The sequence below is a fragment of the Mastacembelus armatus genome, chromosome 17 (genome assembly GCF_900324485.2).
Source record: "Mastacembelus armatus chromosome 17, fMasArm1.2, whole genome shotgun sequence".
NCBI classification, from domain to species: Eukaryota; Metazoa; Chordata; class Actinopteri; order Synbranchiformes; family Mastacembelidae; genus Mastacembelus; species Mastacembelus armatus.
The window spans coordinates 4,197,138-4,221,434 of record NC_046649.1 but is presented as its reverse complement, the minus strand read 5'-3'; the positions used below and the strand labels follow the sequence as shown (position 1 = coordinate 4,221,434).

At 41.2% G+C, this 24,297-nt stretch overlaps 1 protein-coding gene across 2 annotated transcripts in view; it reads right to left on the bottom strand.

Annotated features, from left to right (window-relative positions):
- chd7 (chromodomain helicase DNA binding protein 7) overlaps positions 1-24,297 on the bottom strand; it is a 71,245-nt gene that overhangs the window by 37,705 nt on the left and 9,243 nt on the right. For both annotated transcript variants that reach the window (XM_026312655.2, XM_026312653.2), the window contains exons 2-4: positions 14,609-16,197; positions 12,831-13,153; positions 7,187-7,665 (exon numbers count right to left, since the gene is read on the bottom strand). In XM_026312655.2, coding sequence (XP_026168440.1) covers positions 7,187-7,665; positions 12,831-13,153; positions 14,609-16,088 — 2,282 coding nt within the window. In that variant the 5' untranslated portion in view covers positions 16,089-16,197. The remainder of the gene's footprint in view (positions 1-7,186; positions 7,666-12,830; positions 13,154-14,608; positions 16,198-24,297) is intronic.

Sequence of the window (24,297 nt, the reverse complement as noted above, 5' to 3'; positions counted from 1 at the left end):
CCTCATCTGCCTCATTTCTCACACAATACAGAAGGGAGCCTGCTGCTGGGCGAAGGTGTAATTATATTGGCTAATTTAAGCTTGTTGATATTTTCTACTGGAAAAGTGCTACTTTCTTTCAGCGGTAAACTGATACAGTGGCTACCTCTAAAACACTGAAAAACACATGAAGCTCTGGTAAGTCCAGTGAGGAGTGACGTGATTACTGATGTGCTCATTTTGCTAGAAAATCTCACCAACAAGTGATGGTATCAAAGTGACACAACATTAAATGAGAGAAACCCAATTCCACCCAATCCATTCATGTTTTCCTCACTTGTGTCTTTTCCTTCTATTTTAGTCCCATCCACATAACAAAAAAGACAAGCACCAAGGACAGAGGAGCTAGAGAAAGATGTCTTAAGAGATATGAGACGCCCTTTCCTTCAATCCTGCATGTGAAATGTGGAATCACAAACTGATTTCTGATCAAGGCAGACCAGGACAACCTCCAGGTTGACTGAGGACTAATAAAAAAAAAGGGAATTGGGATGCACATTAATGTCTCAATATGAGGCTAAATGCCAATGGGAAGTCACATGGCCTTGCTGCTCAAAGTCTCAGCTCAAGTGGAGAAGTATGCTAATGTGGATGTTCTGTAGCCTGAAAAATGCACAGTCTGTGGAACATGCAAATTTTCAAAATCCAAAGGCATAAACAAGTTTTGCAGACTGCTCTGCTTAGCAACTTTCATAGGAGCGAAGTGGGTACAATCCATGTTCCTCAAGGGCCATTGCCCTGCATGTGTTAACCCTCTGGGGTCGACGAACCCTGGGGTCTACTCCAGAAGCAGAACTGAACTGAACTTTAAACTGAGTTGATTAACCCTCAGTTTTCGGTTCCAGAAGAGCTGATCAGAATCAGTTCAGCCAACTCTGAGGTGATTAACTCAGACTTAACTGTGTGAACAAGGACTATATAAAAAGCCACCATCAGTGGAGTTCAGATACCATGATTCAGCAGAAAAGGGGCTAAGCTCTCAAGACAAGTGGAATCGAACATTCTTATGCGTTCTGACAACAACCATGAACACATTTCACAAAAATCAACACAGCTTCAGCGGCAAAGAGAAGGAATTGGTATGGGACAAAATTGTTGCTAAAGTCAATGTGTAAGTTTGAAAGATGAAAAAGTGGTGGGACGTGTCATGTTTTTATTTATTTAGGCGGAATCCAACGGCTGTCGTCGTATAAGCCAGTAGGTCAGGTGTGGGTGGCCAGATTAAAGAGAAGATGAACAGAGCAGAAAATGTTAACAACTCGAGTGTCAGTGTCAATGATGAAAGACCCAAATAGACACAGCCCAGGGCTCAAAAGACGAGACCATTGTTGAGAGCAAGTGTGAGGACTTCAGCAGTCTAGCGATATTTCAGACAAGAAGTAGAGTAGCTCGCACTGCAAAACATAGATGTATATTTGACAAGAATATATGAATGTTCCACGAAAAAAAGAGCTAATACCACTAACATTTTTACCACCTAAAGCAGTGCCTTCCTCTAGAGCACGTAAAACACAAGACTTTACAGTCCCAGACCCAAGCAAGTGTTGGTGGTCCTTTAAAACAAGAGTGAGACTTGCTGCACAACAGACCTAGTTCATTTATTTGGAAGTGACCAAATAATTTAGATCCTGTTCTTATGTAAAATGTGAAAGCTTTAATATTTCAGTTGTAGATTCAAGATGCAGGATTTTATTTTATTTATTTGGAGTTGACCAAATTGGGTGTGTTCTCCTGTAACACTTAAGAATTTTGACTGTTCAGTATAGAGATTATTATACATAACTATTTTGGTTAATTAAAATGCAGTTGTATAATGTACTATGTTTGCAAATTTTTAGAAGAAAATAAATATTTAATTCAAAATTAACCTTATATCTTTACATGTCACTTAGGAGTAAAAAGGCACCTTAACTTGACTGAAATGGTGCTTTGGTTTATGTCTAGATGTGTATTGATGTATGTAACATGTATGAAAAAATATATATAAGATATATATATATATATATATATATATATTTTTAAATTGTAGGTGAGTTTAAATGAAAACTCAGAAAACTAAATTTCCCTCAACTGAGAGTTAAACTACTCTGAGTTTTCAATTAGCCCATTTTAACCCGTTCAGAATACCCACCTGACCTACCCACTGCTGATTACCTGGATCAGGTGTTTTCAGTCAATCAGAAGCTGGAAGATACCATCTCAGATAAGCATAGAGCAGGGGAAGACAAAAGTGAATTGGTATTTCCCAGCCTCAGATTGGTTGAACACATCTGATCCAGGTAAGCAGTGGGCAGGGCAGCGACAGAGGACAAGCAGGGGCAGTGGCCTGGGAGGACCAGAGTTAGACACCCCTGCCTTAATCCATCCAGTGTGAATGAGAAGAGAGGAGATGTTCATTTCAAATCAGGGAAGACACCATAACAGGAAGACCCAAAGCAGAACAGTGGAGAAAAATATGAGGAGGGTAACAGACATCATAGAGTGCTCTGATGAAACATATCACTGGACCCCCATACATAAATGTCCCACAGCTACAAACAGCAATACCAATGGCAGGAAGTCAACACTGAGGATGTTCAAAAAGTGCTTCAATTACACGCATGTCTGCAGATATGCAAAAGCAGGCTGCCTGCATACATGTCTGATTTCTTTGTGTGTACTGTAAACAAATACCCCTTCTCACACTCACTCACACACACACACACACACACACACACACACACACACACACACACACACACACACACACACACACACACACACACACACACACACACACACACACACACACACACACACACACACACACACACACACACACACAGAGGAAAGGGTGTGGCAGCTGAGAGCTGGGTTATTTATAGATGTTCTTGCTCTCAAAGAGAAAGACAGAGACAGGGACTGTGAGCGAGTGAGATAGGGAAAAGAAGGATGGAGAAAGAAGGCAAGGTCAAAGGGAGAGTGAGCTGACTGAATAAGTAAACCACCTGATTCTCTCTGAATCACTCACATGTCCACCTTTTTGAAACAGCTGACTAATAATGGTGAATATATCTGAGATCTCGAGTTATTGTCTCTTCATTAAGATCCAATTCACAAACTACTTGTCATTGATACTGAGACGCATTTTAAGCCACCAGCCTATTCAACGAGTCAGTGCAACTCAGTCTCCCCAGTAGGCCAAAGAAACCTAGGCTAGCACCCAGTCTACTGTAACACTACATTCCATATGTACATCACTCAAAACAACAAGATGACAAAAATGTACATATTTTACACTCATGATACATTTTATGAGTAAAACACAGAGGGTCCTATCAACATGGTCCTATTGCGCCTGGATCACCAGCACACTTTTATCCATTCATGGATTTGTGGTGTGTTGACAGCCTATGGACATACAAGCCACAAAACTTACAATCTGTGCAAAGGAAAACTTTGTTTTTTTAAAATGCATAGCCCCTTACCTTATTCTAAAAATGCCCAGTGAACATTGTAAGAATTGTTGTGAAAATGCCACAAACTGCAAATAAAGGAAGTGACAACCAAACAATGTTCAAAGGGTTAACAGTGCAGCCCAACATCCTGGGTACACAAATTACGCAAAAGCTTCAGCCTGCTCTGTTGTGGCTTATTTGTACATACACAGATGCAAATATACAATTGCAAAGAAAACATATTGTGGCCCACATAAGAAACTCTTGAGCCTGGGGCTTATTACTCCACCCACTGGGGGGAATCGTAAGACATAAATGCAATCAAACCTATCTGCCAGAAGCCTTACACAGGGTTGTCTCTACACCAAGACAGGATATTATTTTTAGCTTTAAACACACAAAATCAAGCACTTTCATAGTAGTCTGAGAATTCTTCAGATTTAGAAATCAAGCCTTGCTACCAGAAAAGCAGCACACAAACAACTACTTAGAGGTGAACATTGTATTATGTTTAAAAGAAAAAAAAAAAAAGAAAAATGATACTTCAAGGCCTGAAACTACATTGTAACACTATGTAATTAAAGACCATTGTGACCCATAGATTTTTGTACAACTTTTCTATCAGGATGACTAATGAAATGCTGAACTTCATGATAACTATGCCAAAACAATAAAATATAATACACTTATGTACAACATAGAAGATCAGAATAAAATGAAACACCACACTTAAATTAGAAAGAGACAAAGATCAGGGATGATGGGGAGGGTGCAGTGGAGAGTAAAAGATGAAAGGATACACTCTTCAGCAGGAAGAGGTGGAATTGGAGGGAGGGGAAAGGGGAAGAAAAAAAGAATAAAAGAAGACAGTTGGTTGATTGCAGCGGTCCACCATTTTAGAGTAGCAGTGAATGGCCGGCAGCCATTATTATGCTAAATTAACCTGGGAGCTCCGGGCCGCCACTCAAGATGGAGGAAAGCCTGACAACAGATAAGCGCTAGTTTACCCACACACACACACACACACACACACACACACACACACACACACACACACACACACACACACACACACACACACACACACACACACACACACACACACACACAGAGCTAAGAATGGATTCCCCTGCCCCTCCCACCCCCCACATTTCCTTTACATTCACACACACAGTTGTGGCTACAGATTGGTCAGCAGCATGCCCTTCATTATACGCCATTTTCTGCCAAAGATTACTAACAGCCCCTCCTCCAACACAGGCACAGACACGTGCACACACGCACACGCACACACAAGGCTGTTAGTGCTGCACCCACCCTCACTGCAGGTCCACCACATTGCCCACCCCCAATGCCTTTCCAGTGGCCAATGCATGCATACACACACACACATCCCCCACCTCTGACCCCTGCCTGCTGCTCTGGCCCTCCCTCATCCTTGGGATGAAAGGAGCCAAAAGAGACAGGCAGGCAGAGAGAATGAGGGCTGGGAGAGACAGAATTCACCCATGTCAATAACAGCATTCACAAAAGCCAAGATAGCAAATTTCTTTTCTTTTTTAGTTACAAAATCATTGAAAAAAGAAATAATGCATACACACATCTAATCACAGATTCAAAGACTAGCTCATCCTGTACATCTTTATATCAGTTGCAGATGGATTTATTCCACATCGCCAATCAGACTTGGTAGTTCCTTGAGCAGTTTTTCAAGAAAGGTTTGTGAAAATTGTTAAACTTTAAGTGACCTCATTCCCTCTGTTTCCTGCAAAAGTTTTCTGATCATTATGAAGGAGTTCCCAGAGTGACATGTTTCATGTCCACCTGTCTACTAGTTACCTCCTTGTCACTTTCATGTACATTCACTCTCTTTTCTTCATTTCTTTATGGTTTTTCACACTGGTTTTTCACTGCTTTGTGTTTTTTTTTTCTTTTAACTGAGACCTGGGAAATGTCAATCACAATTTCATACTCATCTGAAAACAAATTCTACTACTACTACCTACTTGTTGCCTTCTGCCTGATCTGCTCTTTGAATCCAGCTTAATGTCTGTTCCTGTATCATTCCTGTCTCCTCCCTGTGTGCCTGGGACAGCCCCACTTTTCACATTTCCTCAGTTCATCCACACAATCAGTTTTAAACATGAAACCCAGATTCAGTGCCTCATTATTTTATGGAGTAATGCTCACCCATCTCCTGAAAGGCATTAGCTAGAGGTGAGAAGACTTGCTCAATCACCTTCTTTGAGAACATCAACTGTCTAGTTTTCCAGCATTTTCACATGTCAGTTTGTGGAAGTCTGAGCATGCAGTAATGACACAACCTTCCACACAGCTAGATATTGCTCAGAATGCAGCAATTCAACTTAACACTAACACAGAAGACCAAAGCCACAAAAGTAAAATAAAAAGAGGCAATCACTTCCAGCACACACGGCAACAGTGAGACACCTCATTCACAGTGAAAGCACCTCAACTCTTTGCTTCTACCCATTGATCTCTCAGATTTGACATACTGTAAGGACAACGTGAACAGACAAAGCATGAGAGAACAAAATGACCCAAAGCGGATCTCAATAAACACTGATATGTGCTAGAAGTTCAATCTAGTTTGAGAACATCCTGCTCAGGAAGTTGAAAAATCTTATCTTACCATTATTTGAATGTGGCATGCTAGTATGGAATTGAAATTACAATAGGTGTTTAATAGTCAAACATAGTTGAAGTATTTTTATCAATATGAAAAGATCAAAACCAACAGTTTACATTCAAAGCACAGTATATGTTATCCCTCTGTGCCATAGAGCTACACTGTTTTCCAGTACTAAAACATATCAATGAACCACTTTGTTGTACTGGATGACAGTTTATTATTTTATAGAGTCCCACATACACTGTCCTACTGCCCCAAAAACTCACTAGAGCACCAAATGTGTATTTATGTTTTCCACTATAAAAAGTCCAATGCATGCACTGTTTTTTCCTGTAGATTGAAGAAAAAAAAAAAAAAAACTACAGTGAACAGCTATAGCTGGTCCACCTTCCAGTCACATGCATGAACACATGGAACTCACATTATGAATTTATGATCTGATTTCAGAAGTTTACAGTAAAGATGAATAGGCTCTGGGTTCAGTGCTGCAGACAGGTCAGGGAAGACTTACTTGAGACTGACTGTGACACCTGTTTCTGCAATGCAGTTGTTGACAGAAAAGAAAAATATATAACAGAATTCAGTCTAATCCTTTAGTAAGAATAAATAAGACTACCCCCCTAAGCTTTGTCCTTATTATATTACTGCTCTGTGTCAGTTTTAGCTGCCACTTGCCATTCAGCAAAAGTTACACTGTCATGTGATACAAAAAAGACTAGAAGATAGTTAATGTTACTTTTCACCTGATCCGCAAAACTATGTTGAGATTGGTTTTAACCCTGTTAAATATCTAGAAAGAATATGACTGATTCTAGGATCCCTCTGTCTACGAGTCCATGCTCTTTGCTTCATTTCATTGCTTCTAGGACTTTTAAACGCACACACTTCTGTGTTATAAATCTTATAACACAGAAGTGTTAACAGCTAATGAGGAAGCCCTCTTCAATTGACTTGGTAGTTGACGAAGGTTGAATTGACTTACTGCACTGCTGCTTCTGTCAGCACAAACAGCCAAACATGAATCAAACACAGTGAGTACATGTAATGTTGCGCCTACCTAGTCTTCTTGGGAGTCTTGGTCTTGGGCGTGGAGCTCTTTGCTTTCTTCTCCTTGGGCTCTTTGGGGGTCTTGGGTGTTTTGGGCGTTCTTGGAGTCTTGGGCTCTTTGGGCTCCTTGCCCTCTGTCTTCTCCTTTGGTTTCTTTTTCCGCTTTTTCTTCTCCTCCACTGGTGGTGAACATCCCTCTACAATTCCTGTGCTAGTAATACGTTCACCTGTATCATTTCCTGATGCAGGAAATTCTGACTTTACATCTTCCTCCACTTCTACTCCTCCTTTTCCTCTTACTGCCTTCTTCCCTCCCTCTTCTTCCTTTCCATGTACTGTTTTTGCTTTCTTTTTCTTCTTCTTTTTTGGCTTAGTCTCCTGGTTGCTGGTCTGCTCTGTGCTGATAGGCTGTCCGGGTGCACCAGCGCCAACTGCTGGCCTGTCAGGAACCATCACTGAAGCATCACTTAATGGGTCCGTGGGAGAATGCTGGGGAACATGGGGAGAAATAAGTTCATCCGAGTTACTCAACAACTCAGTTGAAATCATGGTGAAAAGATAATATTGCTTCACACAAAAAATATCACCATAATAAAAATGGGAATAATAAAACTGAGAATTTGCTACAGTAGTTTGATCATTATAATCATTATACACACTGATTTGGTAGTTTATTAGATACACCTAGAAAAATGAATGTGGTTCTACAATGCATTCTCCTTCCTGAAGATGAAAACATTCGATTTTTGTTCAAAATGTTTTAGAGAGCTGTTAACTCAAACTTTGAATTTTGATAATTTTGGAGGCTGTAGTTTGTCCAGCTGTTGAACAGTACTGCCTTATACAGATTGATGTTTCTGTTCTTTAGCATGACTAAGAGAAATGGGTTGGATAAAATAATAGAAACACCTGTCAGTCTACAACACAATTCAACAGCAGCATAGATTACATCTTCCTAAATCATCATACAGCAGAATTACTGGATTGACTGCATTACTTTTAGCTTGGTGTACAAATGAAACAAGGTATTTAGGTTGAGGTTGTGAAGATAAAAATCAGTATTTTATGACCTTGCAAAGACTAAACTATTAATTTTGAAATAAACCTCAGATAAATAATAAAAATACAATAAACAATCACTATTTCCAACCCAATATTTTTCTAAATCTAAAAATGTTTGAGCTCTAAACCAAGTGTAGCCAACCCTGGTCTTTGAGAGCCACTGCTGTGCTTGTTTTCCAACCATCTATGCCCTTCCACTCCTAATAGAACACAGAGGGACCAGGGTTGGCTTCCCCCACTCTAAATTGACAGAAGTATCTACTTTTGTCTGGCCAAGTGTCCAAAACCCAAAGAAGACCAAGAAATGTACTTAAATATGGGAAGCTGGAAATAATTAGTAGCATTTTTGCCCCAAAAATATTTGGTATTCAAGTATTAATCAATTGTCAGAATTACTGCTACTTAATTTTCTCTTGACTGGCTAATTAACTGATCATTTGAGAACATCATCAAATGTGTATCAGCCTGAGCACATGTGGTATAAAGAAGTTCGGCCATGCCAGCTTGTCGGTCAGTTCTGCCTTAATTTTTGCAGGGTGTGGTTGAATTTGTCAATAATAGAGGACTGAAGTGCAAAGGGGGAATAGAGGATCCATCCTCCATGCACATGGCTGCCACTTTCCTCCCTTTTGTCTCAAACACTTCTTACAACAGGTTCCTCCTCACTCCTGAAAGCTAACCTTGACAAACAAAGGGGCTGTGATGCCTCATTTTTCCTCTGCCTTTTCTCTCCTGCAACTAAGTCTTCTCTTATTTCTCCTTCTCCCTCCACCTGCTCCTCACTGCTCCCAAGTAAGCTTTCTGTGACAGGAAACTGGTTACCAGCTGTTAGGAGGCTCTCCAGCTGCCTCTCCTCCCTCTCCCTCTCTTCTATCCCTCCCTCCTTCCCTCCCCCTTCCTCTCTTTCCAGCTGCTCAGGGTCCCAGTAGCAGATGGGAAATCAGGCATCATGACACGAATAAATTATCTCCATACTTCAAAAGGCGCAGCGAGGGAGTATGTGTGCTTGAGTCAAACGAGAGTGAGAGTATTGCTCTCAGTGTGCACATGTGCATGTGTAATGCACATGTGCACTTATGTGTGCATCAACAAAGTGTGTGAGCATCAGCAATTTTAGAGCAAAATGCCACGACAGCAGCTCCCCTCTGTGTACATATACACTTAGCGCGGCTGTGTTTACATGGAGGAGGAAGAAGTTAGGTCCGCTTCCATCAGGAGAATGCTAGTGTACACATACATTTCACACCAAGCTACTGCAAGGTCACACATCACACAGACCTCTGCTCATAAACAACCGCTGACACACGTAAACTAAACCATTTAGGCACAACTGGGGGAGGTGGGCTAGCAAAGAGAGAGATGAGGCAAACACAGTGCCAAGAGATAAATCTGTCCTTCTGCCAAGCTCTCCAGATAATCAATCATACAAATGACAAAGACACACACGGTCTATACACAAACAATCACACACAGGCTTCAGTTCTGCGTCAGGGTTGGTATCTGCAGGGTGACAAGATGAACAGTGTTGAGTTTCATCACTCAGAGTATTGAGGAGAGCATGTGAGGTGGAAGGTGAGTGAAGAAGCTAAAGAAATTGAGGAGGAGAGAGAGCTGCAGGAAGAGTGAGATGAAGGGTTAAATCTATCAGGCACAAGCACATAAGACTCCCCAAGGAGGACTGAAAGGAAATCCTGTTCTCACTGTTCAGCTTCTCTTTGCTCTGTTCATCTACTAGCTCCCACCTTTCAGCAGGTTATGGTGTGGTCAGGCTGTGTTATCTATTGTTAAGAAGACACACCCAAGATTGATTATTATCAAATCAGGATTTGTTTAGAATTTGATTCTAGTCGCATTATGTACAGATGCTAGGGATGTTCCAATAAAGCTCCCCCTGGCCAATTCTGATTGGCCAGATTGGCCCAATTAATATTGAGTGACTGCTGATACCAAGTCCCAGTCCCATATCTGTATTTTCCTACATACTACATTTGCAAACTGCAAATGCAAATTAGCTCCTTATCTGTGATATTTTGTTATTCTCTAGGTTAAAGAATGGAAAAAGACATTATTCTGTGTCTTGCCATGCAGAAGTTGTAAGGTTACTCATTATTATGCTGCCAGTAAGTGCTTCATAATGTTCGACTTCTTCCAATGCATGAAATGTTTTGCAGTGACTATATTGTGCTGTGTTACTACTGTCCCTATTGCATAGCAGGCCAAACGCCGCTTTCAAGAGTCTATGATTTAAATTAAAAAGCATGTTGCTTTTCTTCAATCCATGAGTGTAATTCGGTCACCACTTCCTATTTAAAACTGTCACTACTTAACTCAGGGTCAGAGCATGAACCTGGCAAGGATAGCAACATCTGCATGTAATTACAGTGAGATTCATAACGCAAATACTATGGCTTATTAGCACAAGAGCAAAAGGATTTCATGTTATTTTGAAAATGTGGACATTGGAACATTTTGAAAGCAGAGTTCTCTTTTGCAATGCCCTGAAAAATTAAGCATTTCACTCAAACCTCTGCAATTCACTACCACTAAACCACTAACAGCAAGATGAATCAGCTTACTGAGAACCAGCATGGCAAGGTGACTACACTCATGCTCATGTCATCAAAAGGATGATTAATCTTGTCATCTTTCAGAACAAGGACACAGCTAAACTGATTTACTGGGGAGTTTCATTCTGTGGTGATTAGCAATTTGCCATTAGGTGTCTGTTGTCTGTATAATGCATGCATCTGTTTGTTCAAATTCCTGGGCAAAACTTTACAAAAACAGAAAAAAACGACTTAGTGTGTTGAATATTTGAAACATGCAATTACTACACACAACTAACATGAATTTCTGGAGAACTATTTGAGAAACATTCTGTCATTTTCTATTGGGTGAGTTCTGCACGACGACTAAGTTACAGAAGCATTTCCTCGAAGATGCACAGCCTTGGTGAGATGGATGGTATGGCAGCTCACTGACAGTGTGCCTGGATGGGGGAGGGGTGACACAGGCATGTTATGTGTCAACTAGAGTGCTGCACGAAACAGTGTGTGTGCGAGAGAGAGAGATGTAGAATAAAGGTCATAGCGCAGCACTCTGCCAGAGCTGTGACCTTGAGCTGCTGACGAAGGCACGTGTGTGTGTGCGTGCATGTGTAATAACCATACTTAGTGAGCAGACGGAGCTTAGAGTACCAAACATACAGTCGTCACGACTGACTAGCCAGCTTGTGTGTGTCTCTTTCTAATAAGTGCATCATGAGGCACAGAAAGAACTTCATTCCTGTGCCACAGATATGCACGCATCATTCTAAGTGCTTCTCTAGTTAGCCTATCCTATTTCCCCATGCACATTTGCCATCCCATTCCAGACCACCTTATCACAAGCCACAGTGTCGGCATGTGCATCTGTGTTTGTGTGTAATGATGAGGGCAGGCCTGCAGTCAGGCAGTCAGGATGGCACAGGCAGCCATGATGCCAGTCAACCTGGCATCTAGGTCAGAAGTACTGAATAAATTAAGTGTGACAGCTGAAATGTCAACCACAAAAGACGTCGATGCAGGCTTGGAAGTAGGGTGAGGGAGTAGTAAGCAAGCAAAGAGGAGTAGTGTGCACAAAAATGGAAGAGAGACTAGATCTGTGCGTGTGTGGCCACAGGGCTGCTATTGTGGGTGAATGGGTCACTGGAGAAAAGGGGCTTTGAGCAACAAAACAAGCTAATGGACGCTGAGGGAAAGTGACGCAGGCACTGGTGGTGGTGCCCCCTACCCCCACATACGCATACATAAATGGTGTTTCCCATCGAGAAGTGCTCTCCCCCTTGTCTCTCTTTCTAAAGATCCTGGATACTTCTCTTGAGATCTTTGCTTGTTTTCCCACTTTTTTCCTCTTGGTGTTTCTTTCCTCCTTCTAAACCCCCACCCCCACCCCCTTCAATCCTCCAGACCCCCTTCCCCCTCCAAAAAAGTCTGGCTACACAACATTAACTAAAAGATGACACCCCAATGGATAAGTCAAACAGACAGACAGGCAGAGCAGAGAGCGGAAAGAGAGGAGACAGGGAGGAGGGAGAGACAGGAAGGGAGGTTTCCTCTACAGAGGAGGGGTAGATGTGGGAGCAAGAGGGAAGAAAGATTATGCTGGTGGCGCCTGTGTGTGTGTGTGTGTGTGTGTGTGTGTGTGTGTGTGTGGGGTACACGTGTCTCAGGATATGCACCTCACAGGAAACAAACTGCTGCAAAAATCCATTTCCCCACATGCGGAAACAACCACACACAAGGCCAACAGCGGAAGACAGAAAAGGCAAAAAACACTGATGTGAACAAACACGCACCCAAACCCACTGAACCGGTGCCCAATGCACCGCTGTGTTCTCAAATGTCATGTTCACACACACTTATGCATGTGCACACGCACACTTCCCTTACACTCCAAATACATGATCCCCCCACCCACATGAAAAATAAACATTCACATGAAATGCACCCACATATGCAAACAAATATACATAGCCTTGATCTCGGTCTCACTCACACACACACACACAAGTGTTGCTACCACATCAAAGCAGTTGTTTCAAGGAGACTCACCTGTACATGAGGCACTTTCTGTGGGGTAAGAGGAGGCGAAGAAAGTGGGTGGGAGGTGGGAGGCAGAGCTGCCCATGGGTTGGAAGCCTGGTTGGGTTGAGGGGGCGTGCTCTGCAGGTGGTGGTGGGGGGGCAGGTGTGTGTGCTGTGTCTGGGCAGATACTGTTATGCCCTGGTTTGGAGCCAGAGCTCCATTTTGACTGACAGGAGGACCCTGGAAAGTCATGGGAGCAGGCTGCAGGGGCTGCCCACTTCTAGAGGCCTGCTGTTGTGTCTGGAGCAGATGCTGGTCCCCACCCTGGCTGACTGGAGCTTCATGAGACCCTGGGAGTATAGACAGGGGGATGAACAATAGCATCACTGACTACATAACATGTATAATCTAATATTGCTTCACCTCCTGTCTATCACCATGACACTGAAATTTAACCAATACTTTCTATGTCCTGTTGGTTAAATCACCAAAACTGTCAAAATTACACTGAACCACAAACAAAATAAAAATAATCACCAATAATCAATGGCAGTGAAAATACAGTGTGCAGATATTAGCTGTAAAATTGCACTTGTAAATTACAGGTTCACAGATAATATCAAGTTTAATGTGTCTGAATTAATATAGTTATGTAATTCATAGAAGTGTGTATCTCTTCCTTTCACATGATTTGATCTTTTACTCTATACAGAGGTCACGATTTAAAAAACAAAAAAAAAAACTCCCTCTTTAATGATACAGCACAGGGCACTTCACAGCAATTTTGTTATCTAGTTGATATCACACAACACTGATGTATTTTTCTTTCACTGAAACAAAGGCCTGCGGAATTATTGCGTACCTCAGCTACAGAGTCAATATCTCTGGTATAAATCCCTCATTTTCACTGTGTTCTGAGTGTGGTTGCAAACACCAGCACTGTTACTTGCCTCAAACTGAGTGCTCTAACTGTACTGTGACCAGCATTTTGTCCCTTTCATTCAACTCTGTTGACTTTGCAAGATTACCAGTAGTTCCATTACTTGATGCAAGTGCCATATGTTTCGCTTCAGTTGTTTTCCTCAAAAATTCCTACATTGGTGGCAGAATATGAAAGACTTTAGCCTTAGGCTAGCTGGTTAGAACAAAGTGGCCTCTGGCACAATTTTAGAGGACCCAGATTACTTAATGTAACCATGACATTGGAAGCTCTTAACTCTTACAAACTAAAGGCCATTGCATAAAAAGTAGTATTGCAATTCAACTTATATTTTTAAAAGGAATTTGTTTAAAATCTGTGGTTTTAAACTGATGCAACCTTTTCTCACAGATGAACAAATTTTCAGATACTTTAATCTTGACACATAAGAATTCACTTGTACAACTGTAGCATTTAACATAGGCACAAGTAACTAAAGGTGTCTGGTTCATACTTAAAACTGTTCCAGTTGTGAGCTAGCACCTAAAAGATCACTGCAAATACAGCTACATAACCCATAATCCCTGTGCCTAAGGAAGATTCCCTAAAATCGTTCCAGGGATGCCACATTTTCTGACCAATCTGCACTGTTCTTTTCACTGCTATGATGATGTAGCAGAAATAGTATAAATCACACCAAAAGCTGGTTTTAGCTCTCAAGCCTCTTTTTTGTTTTGTATTTACTCACTACATACAGGGTATCAAAACACCAAATGCCAAGAAAACTGTTTTGTTATTTCTCAAGATTTCTGTTTACTTATATTAAATTCTTCTACATGTGTATGATGGACATTTCATCTTCTTCAACATGCCTCGAAATGCTTACCTTGCTGTTGCTGAGGTCTATTTGGACCCATTTGTGGACCACGCTGTGGTCCTGTGCCTGGATACATCTGCCCTGCAGTGGTGGGTAAATTGTGGGGTTGCTGGTGTTGAGGAAGTGGGGCAGACAGAGTGGTCTGTGGAGTTCTCTGTGGATGTGGCATAGCACTGGGTGGAGACTGCAGGGATGTATACCCTGCAACCTCTGGGGCCCCAACTAGTCCTGCACTAGGGGGTCTGCCCTGCGGGGGAGGAGGGGTTGGGGTTCCCAAAACCCGCATGGGGGACATGGATGATGGGGAGGGGTAAGATCCCTGAGCTGGGGGTGCAAGGTGGGATTGTGGTTGGGTTTGAGTAAGATTCTGGGGGTGTTGGGGGTGGTTTAGGGGGTGCATAGGCTGGCCCTGCTGCCCTGTCTGCTGCTGCAATGGGGCAGGGTGGCCCTGGAGGGGTTGTTGTTGGTGTGCTGGTCCAAGGGGATATCGCTGCCCCTGTTGCCCAGCAGCTGAGCCTGATTCCTGGTTAAACCTCTGGCCAAGCTGCCCTGGTCCCATGGTCTGGCTGGTGTTAGCACGAACATTAGCATTTGCACCCTGGCCCATCCCAGGTCCAATGGCTCCATACTGGGCCTGATAACCAGGGTACTGGCCTCCCCCAAACCCTGCCATGCCCTGTTGGTGCTGGTGGGTATGCGGTGGCTGTCGAGAGGGGGAGTGTGGGTATCGAGGTCTGTGACCCATGTTGGGATAGCCCTGGGGTTGTGTCTGTGGCTGGGGATGTCTCATCTGAGTGCCCCCCATTCCAACACGTCCCATGTAATGAGATGGGTCCTGAGCAGGAGGAGGTGCCATGCTTTGTGGAGGGTAGTGTTGGTTTATGCCAGCCGCACTGGGTGTAGATGGGCCTTGTAAGCCACCATAATTGCCTTGAGACATCTGGTAGCCTCCCATCTGATTGGGGCCGCCGCCTGGTTGTGTTGCATGTTGCTGATATGCTGATCTGCCCTGCTGCTGCTGCTGCTGCTGCTGCTGCTGCTGGCCCCAAACCCCACCACCTCCTCCTCCTCCTGCATCTCCTGGGTATCCATGATGGGGAGTGCTAGAGTTAGCTGGATTATTATGGTAGTGGGATGCCATGCCATTCATGGCTGCATTCACATTTGGTGGACCCTGGCTGGGACCATTCTGGGCCATCATTCGTCCACCAGGGGTTCCAGATTGATCATAGCTTGTGAAGGGGCCATGGTCGTACATTTGCCCCATTTTAGACTGCCCTGGAGCAGGCCCAGCACTGTGGATCATCCCCTGGTGATAACCTCTGTTTCCCTGGTGCTCATGGTTCAGAGAGGGATTAGTCTGCTGGGCTAAAGGGTTTGACTGACCAGGGGCAGGCTGCTGAGAAAAGCAGTCTCCTAAACCATCTAATCCATCTGAGAACAGTCCTGCATCGTCCCCAAATAGACTCAACATTCCTGGGTCCGCCATGGCAGGGTGTGGGGCCACAGAGGACTGGATGGAGAGAGGTGAATTGTGCAGTGAGGAGCTAATCAGCTAGCTGCTATTTTGAGGCTGGTCCATGGTCTTCATTATGGTTCTTGGAGAGAGAGAGGAAAAAAAATATTTATTTTAGAATTAGAATTATTTGTAAGAAGAAAAAAACTATTGTAACAAGTTGTAGTTCTAAGCTTATTGATTAAATCCCTCCTTTATTTCTTTAGTAATAAAAGTAGTTAAAAATCCTAGGAGGATCTTAGCAACCAACAACAAGTTTAGCAACCAACTGTAATGTAAGAAAAAAAATCATGTATCCATTGGGTAAATTTAAAAAAAAAAAAAAAAACACCTTAAAATGCATACATCATACTAGCACTCCCCGAAACCCTCCCCCATCTCCATTTTACTACCAAACAAAAGAACTTCTTTCTTTTCCAACTCACACTTGAAGTCATTGTGTGGTGTTGTGTGTGTGAGACACGATACACTGTGAGGACTGTTATGAGTTTTTGAGCTCATGCAAGTGAGGACATTTTTGTTGTTGCTTCTTCACCCAATGTCAAAGCACTGTTTAAGGGTTTAAGTTGGAAACGGTTTTAGGTTTGGGTTGGAGTCGATCATTTTGTTGTGATGGTTAAGGTGAGGGGCTAGGGAATCTATTACATCGAGTGTCCTCACAAAGCCAGCTGTACAAATCTGTGTGTGTGTGTGTGTGTGTGTGTGTGTGTGTGTGTGTGTGTGTGTGTGTGTGTGTGTGTGTGTGTGTGTGTGTGTGTGTATTAGAACAAAGAGCCCCAGCAGATGCAGTTCTGTTTGAACAGCAGCAGCTGCCATCCAGGCCAGCCACTTACTGGTCAGTCAGTAGTTAGCTACTAGGTCAGCAAGCCATTCAGCTGCCTAACCAGCCAGTCAGTCAGTCAGTTGTGGCAGATGTGAAGATAAGGGAGTTAGCCACCTGCTACCTTTTTATCCCAAGGGTGTGTGCTGAGCTCCTTCGGTTTAAAAGAAGATAAAGCCTACTTTATTATTAATCAACTAGCCATGTTTGTGTGGACCCCTGAGGTGTATGAATATATTCACTATAGAGGTAGTGTGTAGCCAATCCCATTTAACAATGTGCAAAGTAAGAAGGTGAAGGCAGATCCAAGCATGCATGAATGAGTATGTGTAGGCCATATACACAGAGTGTAAGTTGGGGATGAAGTATGGGAGCTATGCTTGTTGCTTCTGTACACTGAAAAAAAAACACCCAGCCCAAGTTCTGTTGCTAGAGTTCCCTTCCCCCCTTTACCTCATTTATTTCCTCCTCCACACTTTACTCCTCCCTCCCACTAATTAATCTCTTTCACATATTGGTTTGTTACAGAACAGAGATGTCAGGGGTAATGTGTTAGGTTTTTTCCCCTCACAAGACTGTCATTTTCCATTTCCAATACATATTTGGTACAAATACATTTAAGCCTAAAAAATATTGAATCACCAAAATACAATTAATGTTCTGTTATTATAGCAGCAGGAAACAAAGGTACAGGTGGTTTTTAGCAGCAGGCTAACAGTTGTGTCTGGCTGTACAGCCTCCAGAGTCATATCCCAGCATGCACTGAATGAGAGGTGCAGTACATACTCAACTGCTTGCTATTCAATCACAGCACCATCAGTATTTTGCAGACTTAATTTTGTTTTGTAATTACAGAAAATATCAGGGCAACAAAAAGACAATTGGTAGACTCTACATGGTAGTGTGATAGCACTGTGTTAGTGTTTGACAAGGTTATGGCCATATTTCACATAAACCATGCTGCTTCCTGTCACACCCAGGTGTTTTCTCTTCAGCTTTACTGAAGAACAATAATGCTTAACCTAATTTACCCACCAGTCTTTCAACTATGAAAACGTTTTAAAATATATGTAGCAGTTTTAAGCAATTCAAAAAAAAAAAATAACTAGAGTTTGACTGATATAGGACTTTTAACAGCACTACCAAATTTGATATGAGGGTTAAAAAATACAATATTGACACACTTGGAGTCATAAACACTTTCATTGTACAAAATTGTTTCCTTGGGAGATTTTTGTATATAGTAAAGATCCATTTTTTAAATTTTCCACAAAGTCATTGTGATGTATACGCATTGCTGGGGGAATATGTGGTCAGACAATCACCCAACACAGGAAAATACACTAATTTCTCATCTTTACTTTAAAAGATGTTTAATTATGATGAATTGAAGAAATATTTGACATTGATTATTAAAATTGTTGTTAGTTGAAATACCGCTTCACATATTATATTTTCACAACAATGGAGGTCTACTGCACAGATGAATAAGCTAAACCAGTTCCTGCATTCACAGATATAATGGCAAGTACAAACAAAAGAAACATCAGTATTTAGGCATTCCTGTAAATTCTGGGGGAAAAAAAGTGCTGACAAGACAAAGGCCATCACCACACAAACACCACTCATTTCCACTGCTACCATTTTACCAAAGTAAAAAGACAACACTACACCTTTTCTGTTCCTTTTTACAAACCAGTTACTAATGCTGGGTGATATGGCCAAAAAACATTAGATCTGTCATTATAAACACCAGAACTTCTTTCTTTTCCTTGACAATTACCATTCACTAGTAGCCCAAATGTTCCAATGTCTAATTTCCACATGCCAATCAAGACTGCCAATTCAACCAGTAACAAGTCAACAGTGAACGTCAGACTGCAGTAAAACAGTCCTCTCTTCAGGCCTTATAGTCCTCCTGCCGGAAGCATCTGCATTTGTGTAAAGAGTAATTAACAATCCTTTTCTTACTTAAACCCATTTTCTTGGTGATTTGAAAGAACAATGGGAGCTACTAGAGTCAAATTCACTGTGTCCAACATACCTGACCAATATCTGATTATTTTCTCAATGTCTCTCTGAACAAGCTGTCAACACAGACAGGAACACGCGCTCTGTTCAAATTCTTTACAATATTATAGACTAGAGATGTCCTGATTCCATCTCAAATGTCAGTATTGGGCCAATTAAGCCATTTTTTTTTTTACATGATTGCTATCTGCTTTATTTAGCTGAACCCATGTCCGATTCTTTTACATTAGCTGTCACACAGGTGTGACAGACTATAATTCACAGCACAACATGGATAAAACGTCTGCAGTGTGGAAACAAAAACTGTCCAGTTGTAATACATGCAATGCAAGCATTTCATGAGATGGTAGTGACAGAGCTGCATTCAATACTACCAACTTGATAAGACACCTAAAAAAAAAAAATAACGGCACTATGAAAGTTAAAGTTAAGCTGTTACACCGCTTTGAAGTGCGATTGTGGAATACACTACTCATTTTGACTGGTCTAGTTTTACTAATTAAATGCTGCATTATGTGGAACTATAATAAGATCCATATGAAATATTGTTTTTGTTCAGTTTGTAAAATAAATGAATACATTCAGAAAACATTCATTAAGAAACAACTTGAACACAGGATTTTTTCAATTGTCAAGCATATACACTGAACTAATGCAGTTCAAGTGCACAGTGAGCAAATGTATTATCTAGGAAAATTAGCATGGGATTGGAACTTGGTATCAACAGATACTCAATGCTAAATGATTCGGATTGGGGGGCGGACTTGATTGGGATATGCCTATTATACGCAGTACCAAGGACAGATAAGACATGCAGAAATACACATCATTTTACTATGTTATTTGCAAACCCTCCATAGTAGGCAGACATCTGTTCACTATGTATGCGGTAATGTGCCTGCATGCCAATAGTTCAGTCTCTAATATAGTATGTATTGTAAGTTAAGTAAATCAACATTACTGTATGCTCCACAGTAGCTACCTACAGCCACATCCTCATGGAACAATATTAAATTTGTTGAATAACTGGCTCAATCACCAATTAAATTATTAAACGATCCCATCAATCTAGAGCAGACCTCAACCAATACATCAGTGAGATGATTTTGATCATCTGCTTTAAGTGAACTGCAGATGAATCTGTAACAGTCAATAAGTAACTGGAAATTAAAGTAATGAAAAGCCAAAGATAGGTACTTTAGCTATTTTATTACTAGTGTCACTACTGTGTAGTTTGTCCACCAGAGAGCAGCCATAGAGCAGAACAGAGCAGGCATTTGAGAATCTGCATCTAGTTGGTAACCTGATCATTTTGATGTATAATAAATTACCTCAATAATAACCACAATCATTTATCTTTTTGTATAACCTAAATATAGGTTACAGCCCACTGACAAAACTCATTGTCTGTTTGTTTGTGAAACCGTACAACAGTCTTTGGATGTACATGAACAATTGTGCTATAATTTTCTTTCATGTCAGCCATGATAAAAATACATGCTGGCACTTCATCAGTCACTTCAATATTTGTCCACAATCTTAACTGCACAGCTTGTCAGTGCAAGACAAGTTAATGAGCCATTAATATATGGTTCTATACTCATTCTATGTAAATGACATAATGGTAAACTTATCCACAAATCACACGTCAGTAGAGCTATAGTCGGGGAATTGAAAACGTCAGGCTTGCAGGAAAGTTAAGCTATCCGTAGCCTTTTCTGAATTAATGCTAACCTCATGGGCTAACATCTGACCATCACATTTCAAAACAATACTAGAAATAAATGTGCACATTGAGACAAGAAAATTATCATGTAAGTTGATTCAGGCACGTTGCATGCTCATTGCTAAATATAAGGAAGAGTTTATATTATGGATTTCTGAATATTGACCAATGTGTCACTATCAGATAAAGGCAGATAAGTCATTTGCCAAAGGTTGTTTTTTGAAACTTCTGTTACTACTGTGTGGTTGATGGCCTGCTGACAAACGTGATTTTACACTTGGGAAACAGCCAGTTTCAACAGGCAGATGAACATCAGACCCATCATTTTGCCCTCATATGTACTGTTGCCTTAGACGAGAAAAAAAAAAAATCTGTTGGTAAATTAGTTGGCCACCAAGGCAAGGTAAAATAGATGACTTTTCAGAACCAAATTTATATTGGCTCCACAAAATACACATACGATCAAAATAAAAGTACCCGATGAACAACTGCATTTTAACCTACAAAAAAGTATTTAATAGTGAAAATTATCAATAAAAATACTGCAATAATATTTTGTTTATATTGCCCAACCCTAATCTCAAATTCTGAATTTTTAGACTGTCAAAAACCAAAACTGGTATCGACCTGAGAAATCCTGTAGACGTGAAATATAATGAAGAAAGAATTATGGTATTTAAAGCTTTGGATTACATATGGAATTGTTTTACTTATTTAAAAAAATATTACTATAAATACAATAAAATGTTCCATTTTCACCATACAGTACAAGTCCAATGACAAATGGAGAAAGCACTGGCATGGTCTGATAACTGCAGAATGTTTCTTCATCAAGCTTGTACATAATGCAGTAAATATACCTACACTTGATAAGTACCCTCTTTTATAGTCTATCTACACTGTATTGTAAGTTACACATGCATTCTAGGCAAGGGAAATGCAGTAAAATGTTTCCAAATCACTTTTTGAATGTGTCTATAAAACAATTCCCCAGCCCCAAATGCCATTCCTTATAACAGCTTATTTTCTCTCTTTATAAGAAAAACGAAAGTAAAGAAATTCAAAATACATTAACATGAAACAGAGAAAAGCTAGAAATCCTCACATATGAAGAACCTGTTTTGAAGCTCTAGCCCAGTTTAAAAATACACTTTAGGGGTGTTTAAAGTAATCCACCAAGTATGGAAGTCAAAAAGACACCAACAGCCACCGCACTGTTGAAACTGCTTCAGCAGTTGCCATTAGATGGCTCCTACAGCTGCTAGATGCATAGCAGCATATAAGCAACAGCTATGAAACACAGTTACATCACTTTGCTTGCATTTCAATCACTACAGGGGAAAAAAGTTTCCACATGTGAGCACCAGCGTGAGTGTGCATATATATATGTGTGTGTGTGTGCGTGCGTATGTGTTGCAGGCCAGAGTTATCGAGTGTAACTTCACATCCTTTGCAGCAAGCTACTACGAAGGCAACTGATTTCCTGTCAGCACTGTCAGACACACACTGCATTAGGCCATGTATTATACAATACAGACTAAATGCAGTGGTATAAGCACTAGCAGACTCCTGTGTGTGCATTTGTGTGTGCCCGCCTGGGGTCTTTCATCTCCCCTCTCTCTGTCTCACTCCTGTCTCTCTGCCCCTCTCTGTCCTTTCGAAAGGGAATTAGGTGAACGGTCAGTGTGCCGCTTTAGATGCTAAATCTCATCAAAGAATAATGCATTTAGACCACCATCCTCCCCTCCCTTCTCTAACACACATGTAGTGAGACGTCTGGCAGAGATAAGTCTCTATCCATTAGAAAAAATGTTGGTTGTGGCTCCAAAGTTGCCAAGCCCTGGCATATCAAATACATTCAAATGCACGTACTAGCTGCTGTTGACTTCACAAGCATCATGGTGAAGAATTTCTGCACTAACTTTTTCCCAAATGCATCTAAATGTTGTGTGTGTGTTTTAATTTGCCAAAAGTGTTAGATGAACTTTAATGTTGCCATAAAGCTAAGTAAATGAGATAAACAAGATGTTGCTGCACTGATTAGCAATGGGAAACTATTTTTTCACCCAAACGAACATAATGAGTTGATCAACCTAAATTATATAACTGAATAGATTGAAAAATGTAAGGCAGGGATGAAACTATATTATTTTCATAGAAACAAATCGTAGAGAAAATAATCTCTGATATTGGATATTGTGACAACTTCTCCTCACAATATCCTAGATCAACAAAGCATCCAAAACCCAAAATAATAAGCTCCTAACGTCCATAGGCTGCAAGTAATTTCTGAGAAGCCAGACTAAAGCAACGTTAACAGCTAAGATAGTTTCAGGATGGAGGAAATAAGACCTTCCCTCTGACCCTCTTTTGTTTTAACTCCAAGCAAACTATGTTCCAAAATAATACTTAAGACACTATCAGGGCTTTGACCTTGAAGCAACTAACAGTATTATTATCCTATTTAAAGAAAGTGAGAAAATATTTAGTCACTGCTGGGAGAAAGCAGTGACTGGAGCCCATGAGTCCAATGAGACAATTAACAGCTCCAGAAGATTCTATCAGCTGAAATCAGAAGAAATCCAAAGAGTGGTTGTAATATGGCATTACACTGTCATTCACTGTGGAGCATTAGAGATGAACCCCCAGCAACATAGACCAAACAGGAACGGCAATCTTTAAAAACACTGCCCAACCACAGCACAAAGTTGTTTTCATATTTTAACAGACAAAGTGATGCTTACCCTTGGACTTTAGATGCATGTTTTATACCAAAAAGGTGCTACATTTCAATGCACATCATCTACTCACACCAACACATTTGCTGGCCCTTCAATATTGTGACATGTATGTAAACACCAGCAGGTCTGAGTGAAGGTGTGTTTGTCACTGAATAAACCTTCTCCCCTTTTCCATTATACAGTTGTAGCACTACTCGGCTCTACCTCAAAGTGGGCAGGGCCATCATAGCACGGTGGCACAAAACTGAAACGTCCACACCTCCTCACAGGTCCATGGTGTCGTTCTGTGAGTAGCATTAGCCATTAGCTGCACTAAAGACTATAAAAATGGAAAAAAACAGTCGCTGTGGCCGTTCTTAAAAAATGCCGGGTTTTTGATTCCTGTGTTGGACATAGCACTCACGACTAACAGTGACGTCACTCCCTGTTCAATTGGTGCCCCGCAGTCTGTTCACATCACATTATAGCATCAGTTTGGCTCACTTGGAACCTCGGCTGAGGAGGTACTAAAAAGTACCTGCTACCAGGTCCTACCCCCCAATGGAAAACCAAAGAAAAAAAAAGTGCTAGTGGAAAAGTCCCATTTGGTTGGCAGGAAAGCCCTGCAGGAGCTCAGCCTGCCATGGCAGCTCACTCTCCTTTGTGTTGCACTATGCATTTTGACCGCCATGTTAAATTTGCATGTTTCATACACCTAGTCAGATCTGAGAATCTTCTTTTTGTCTTTATTAGCTTATTAACAACAAAACCCTTTTGCAAAAGAAGTTAATTTGTTGATTTTATTTGTCCTCAAAAATCTGAAATGTCTTGCCCACACAACTTTAAATGGCTCAGTGTATGCAGCGTTAGTCTGCGGTGAAGGAA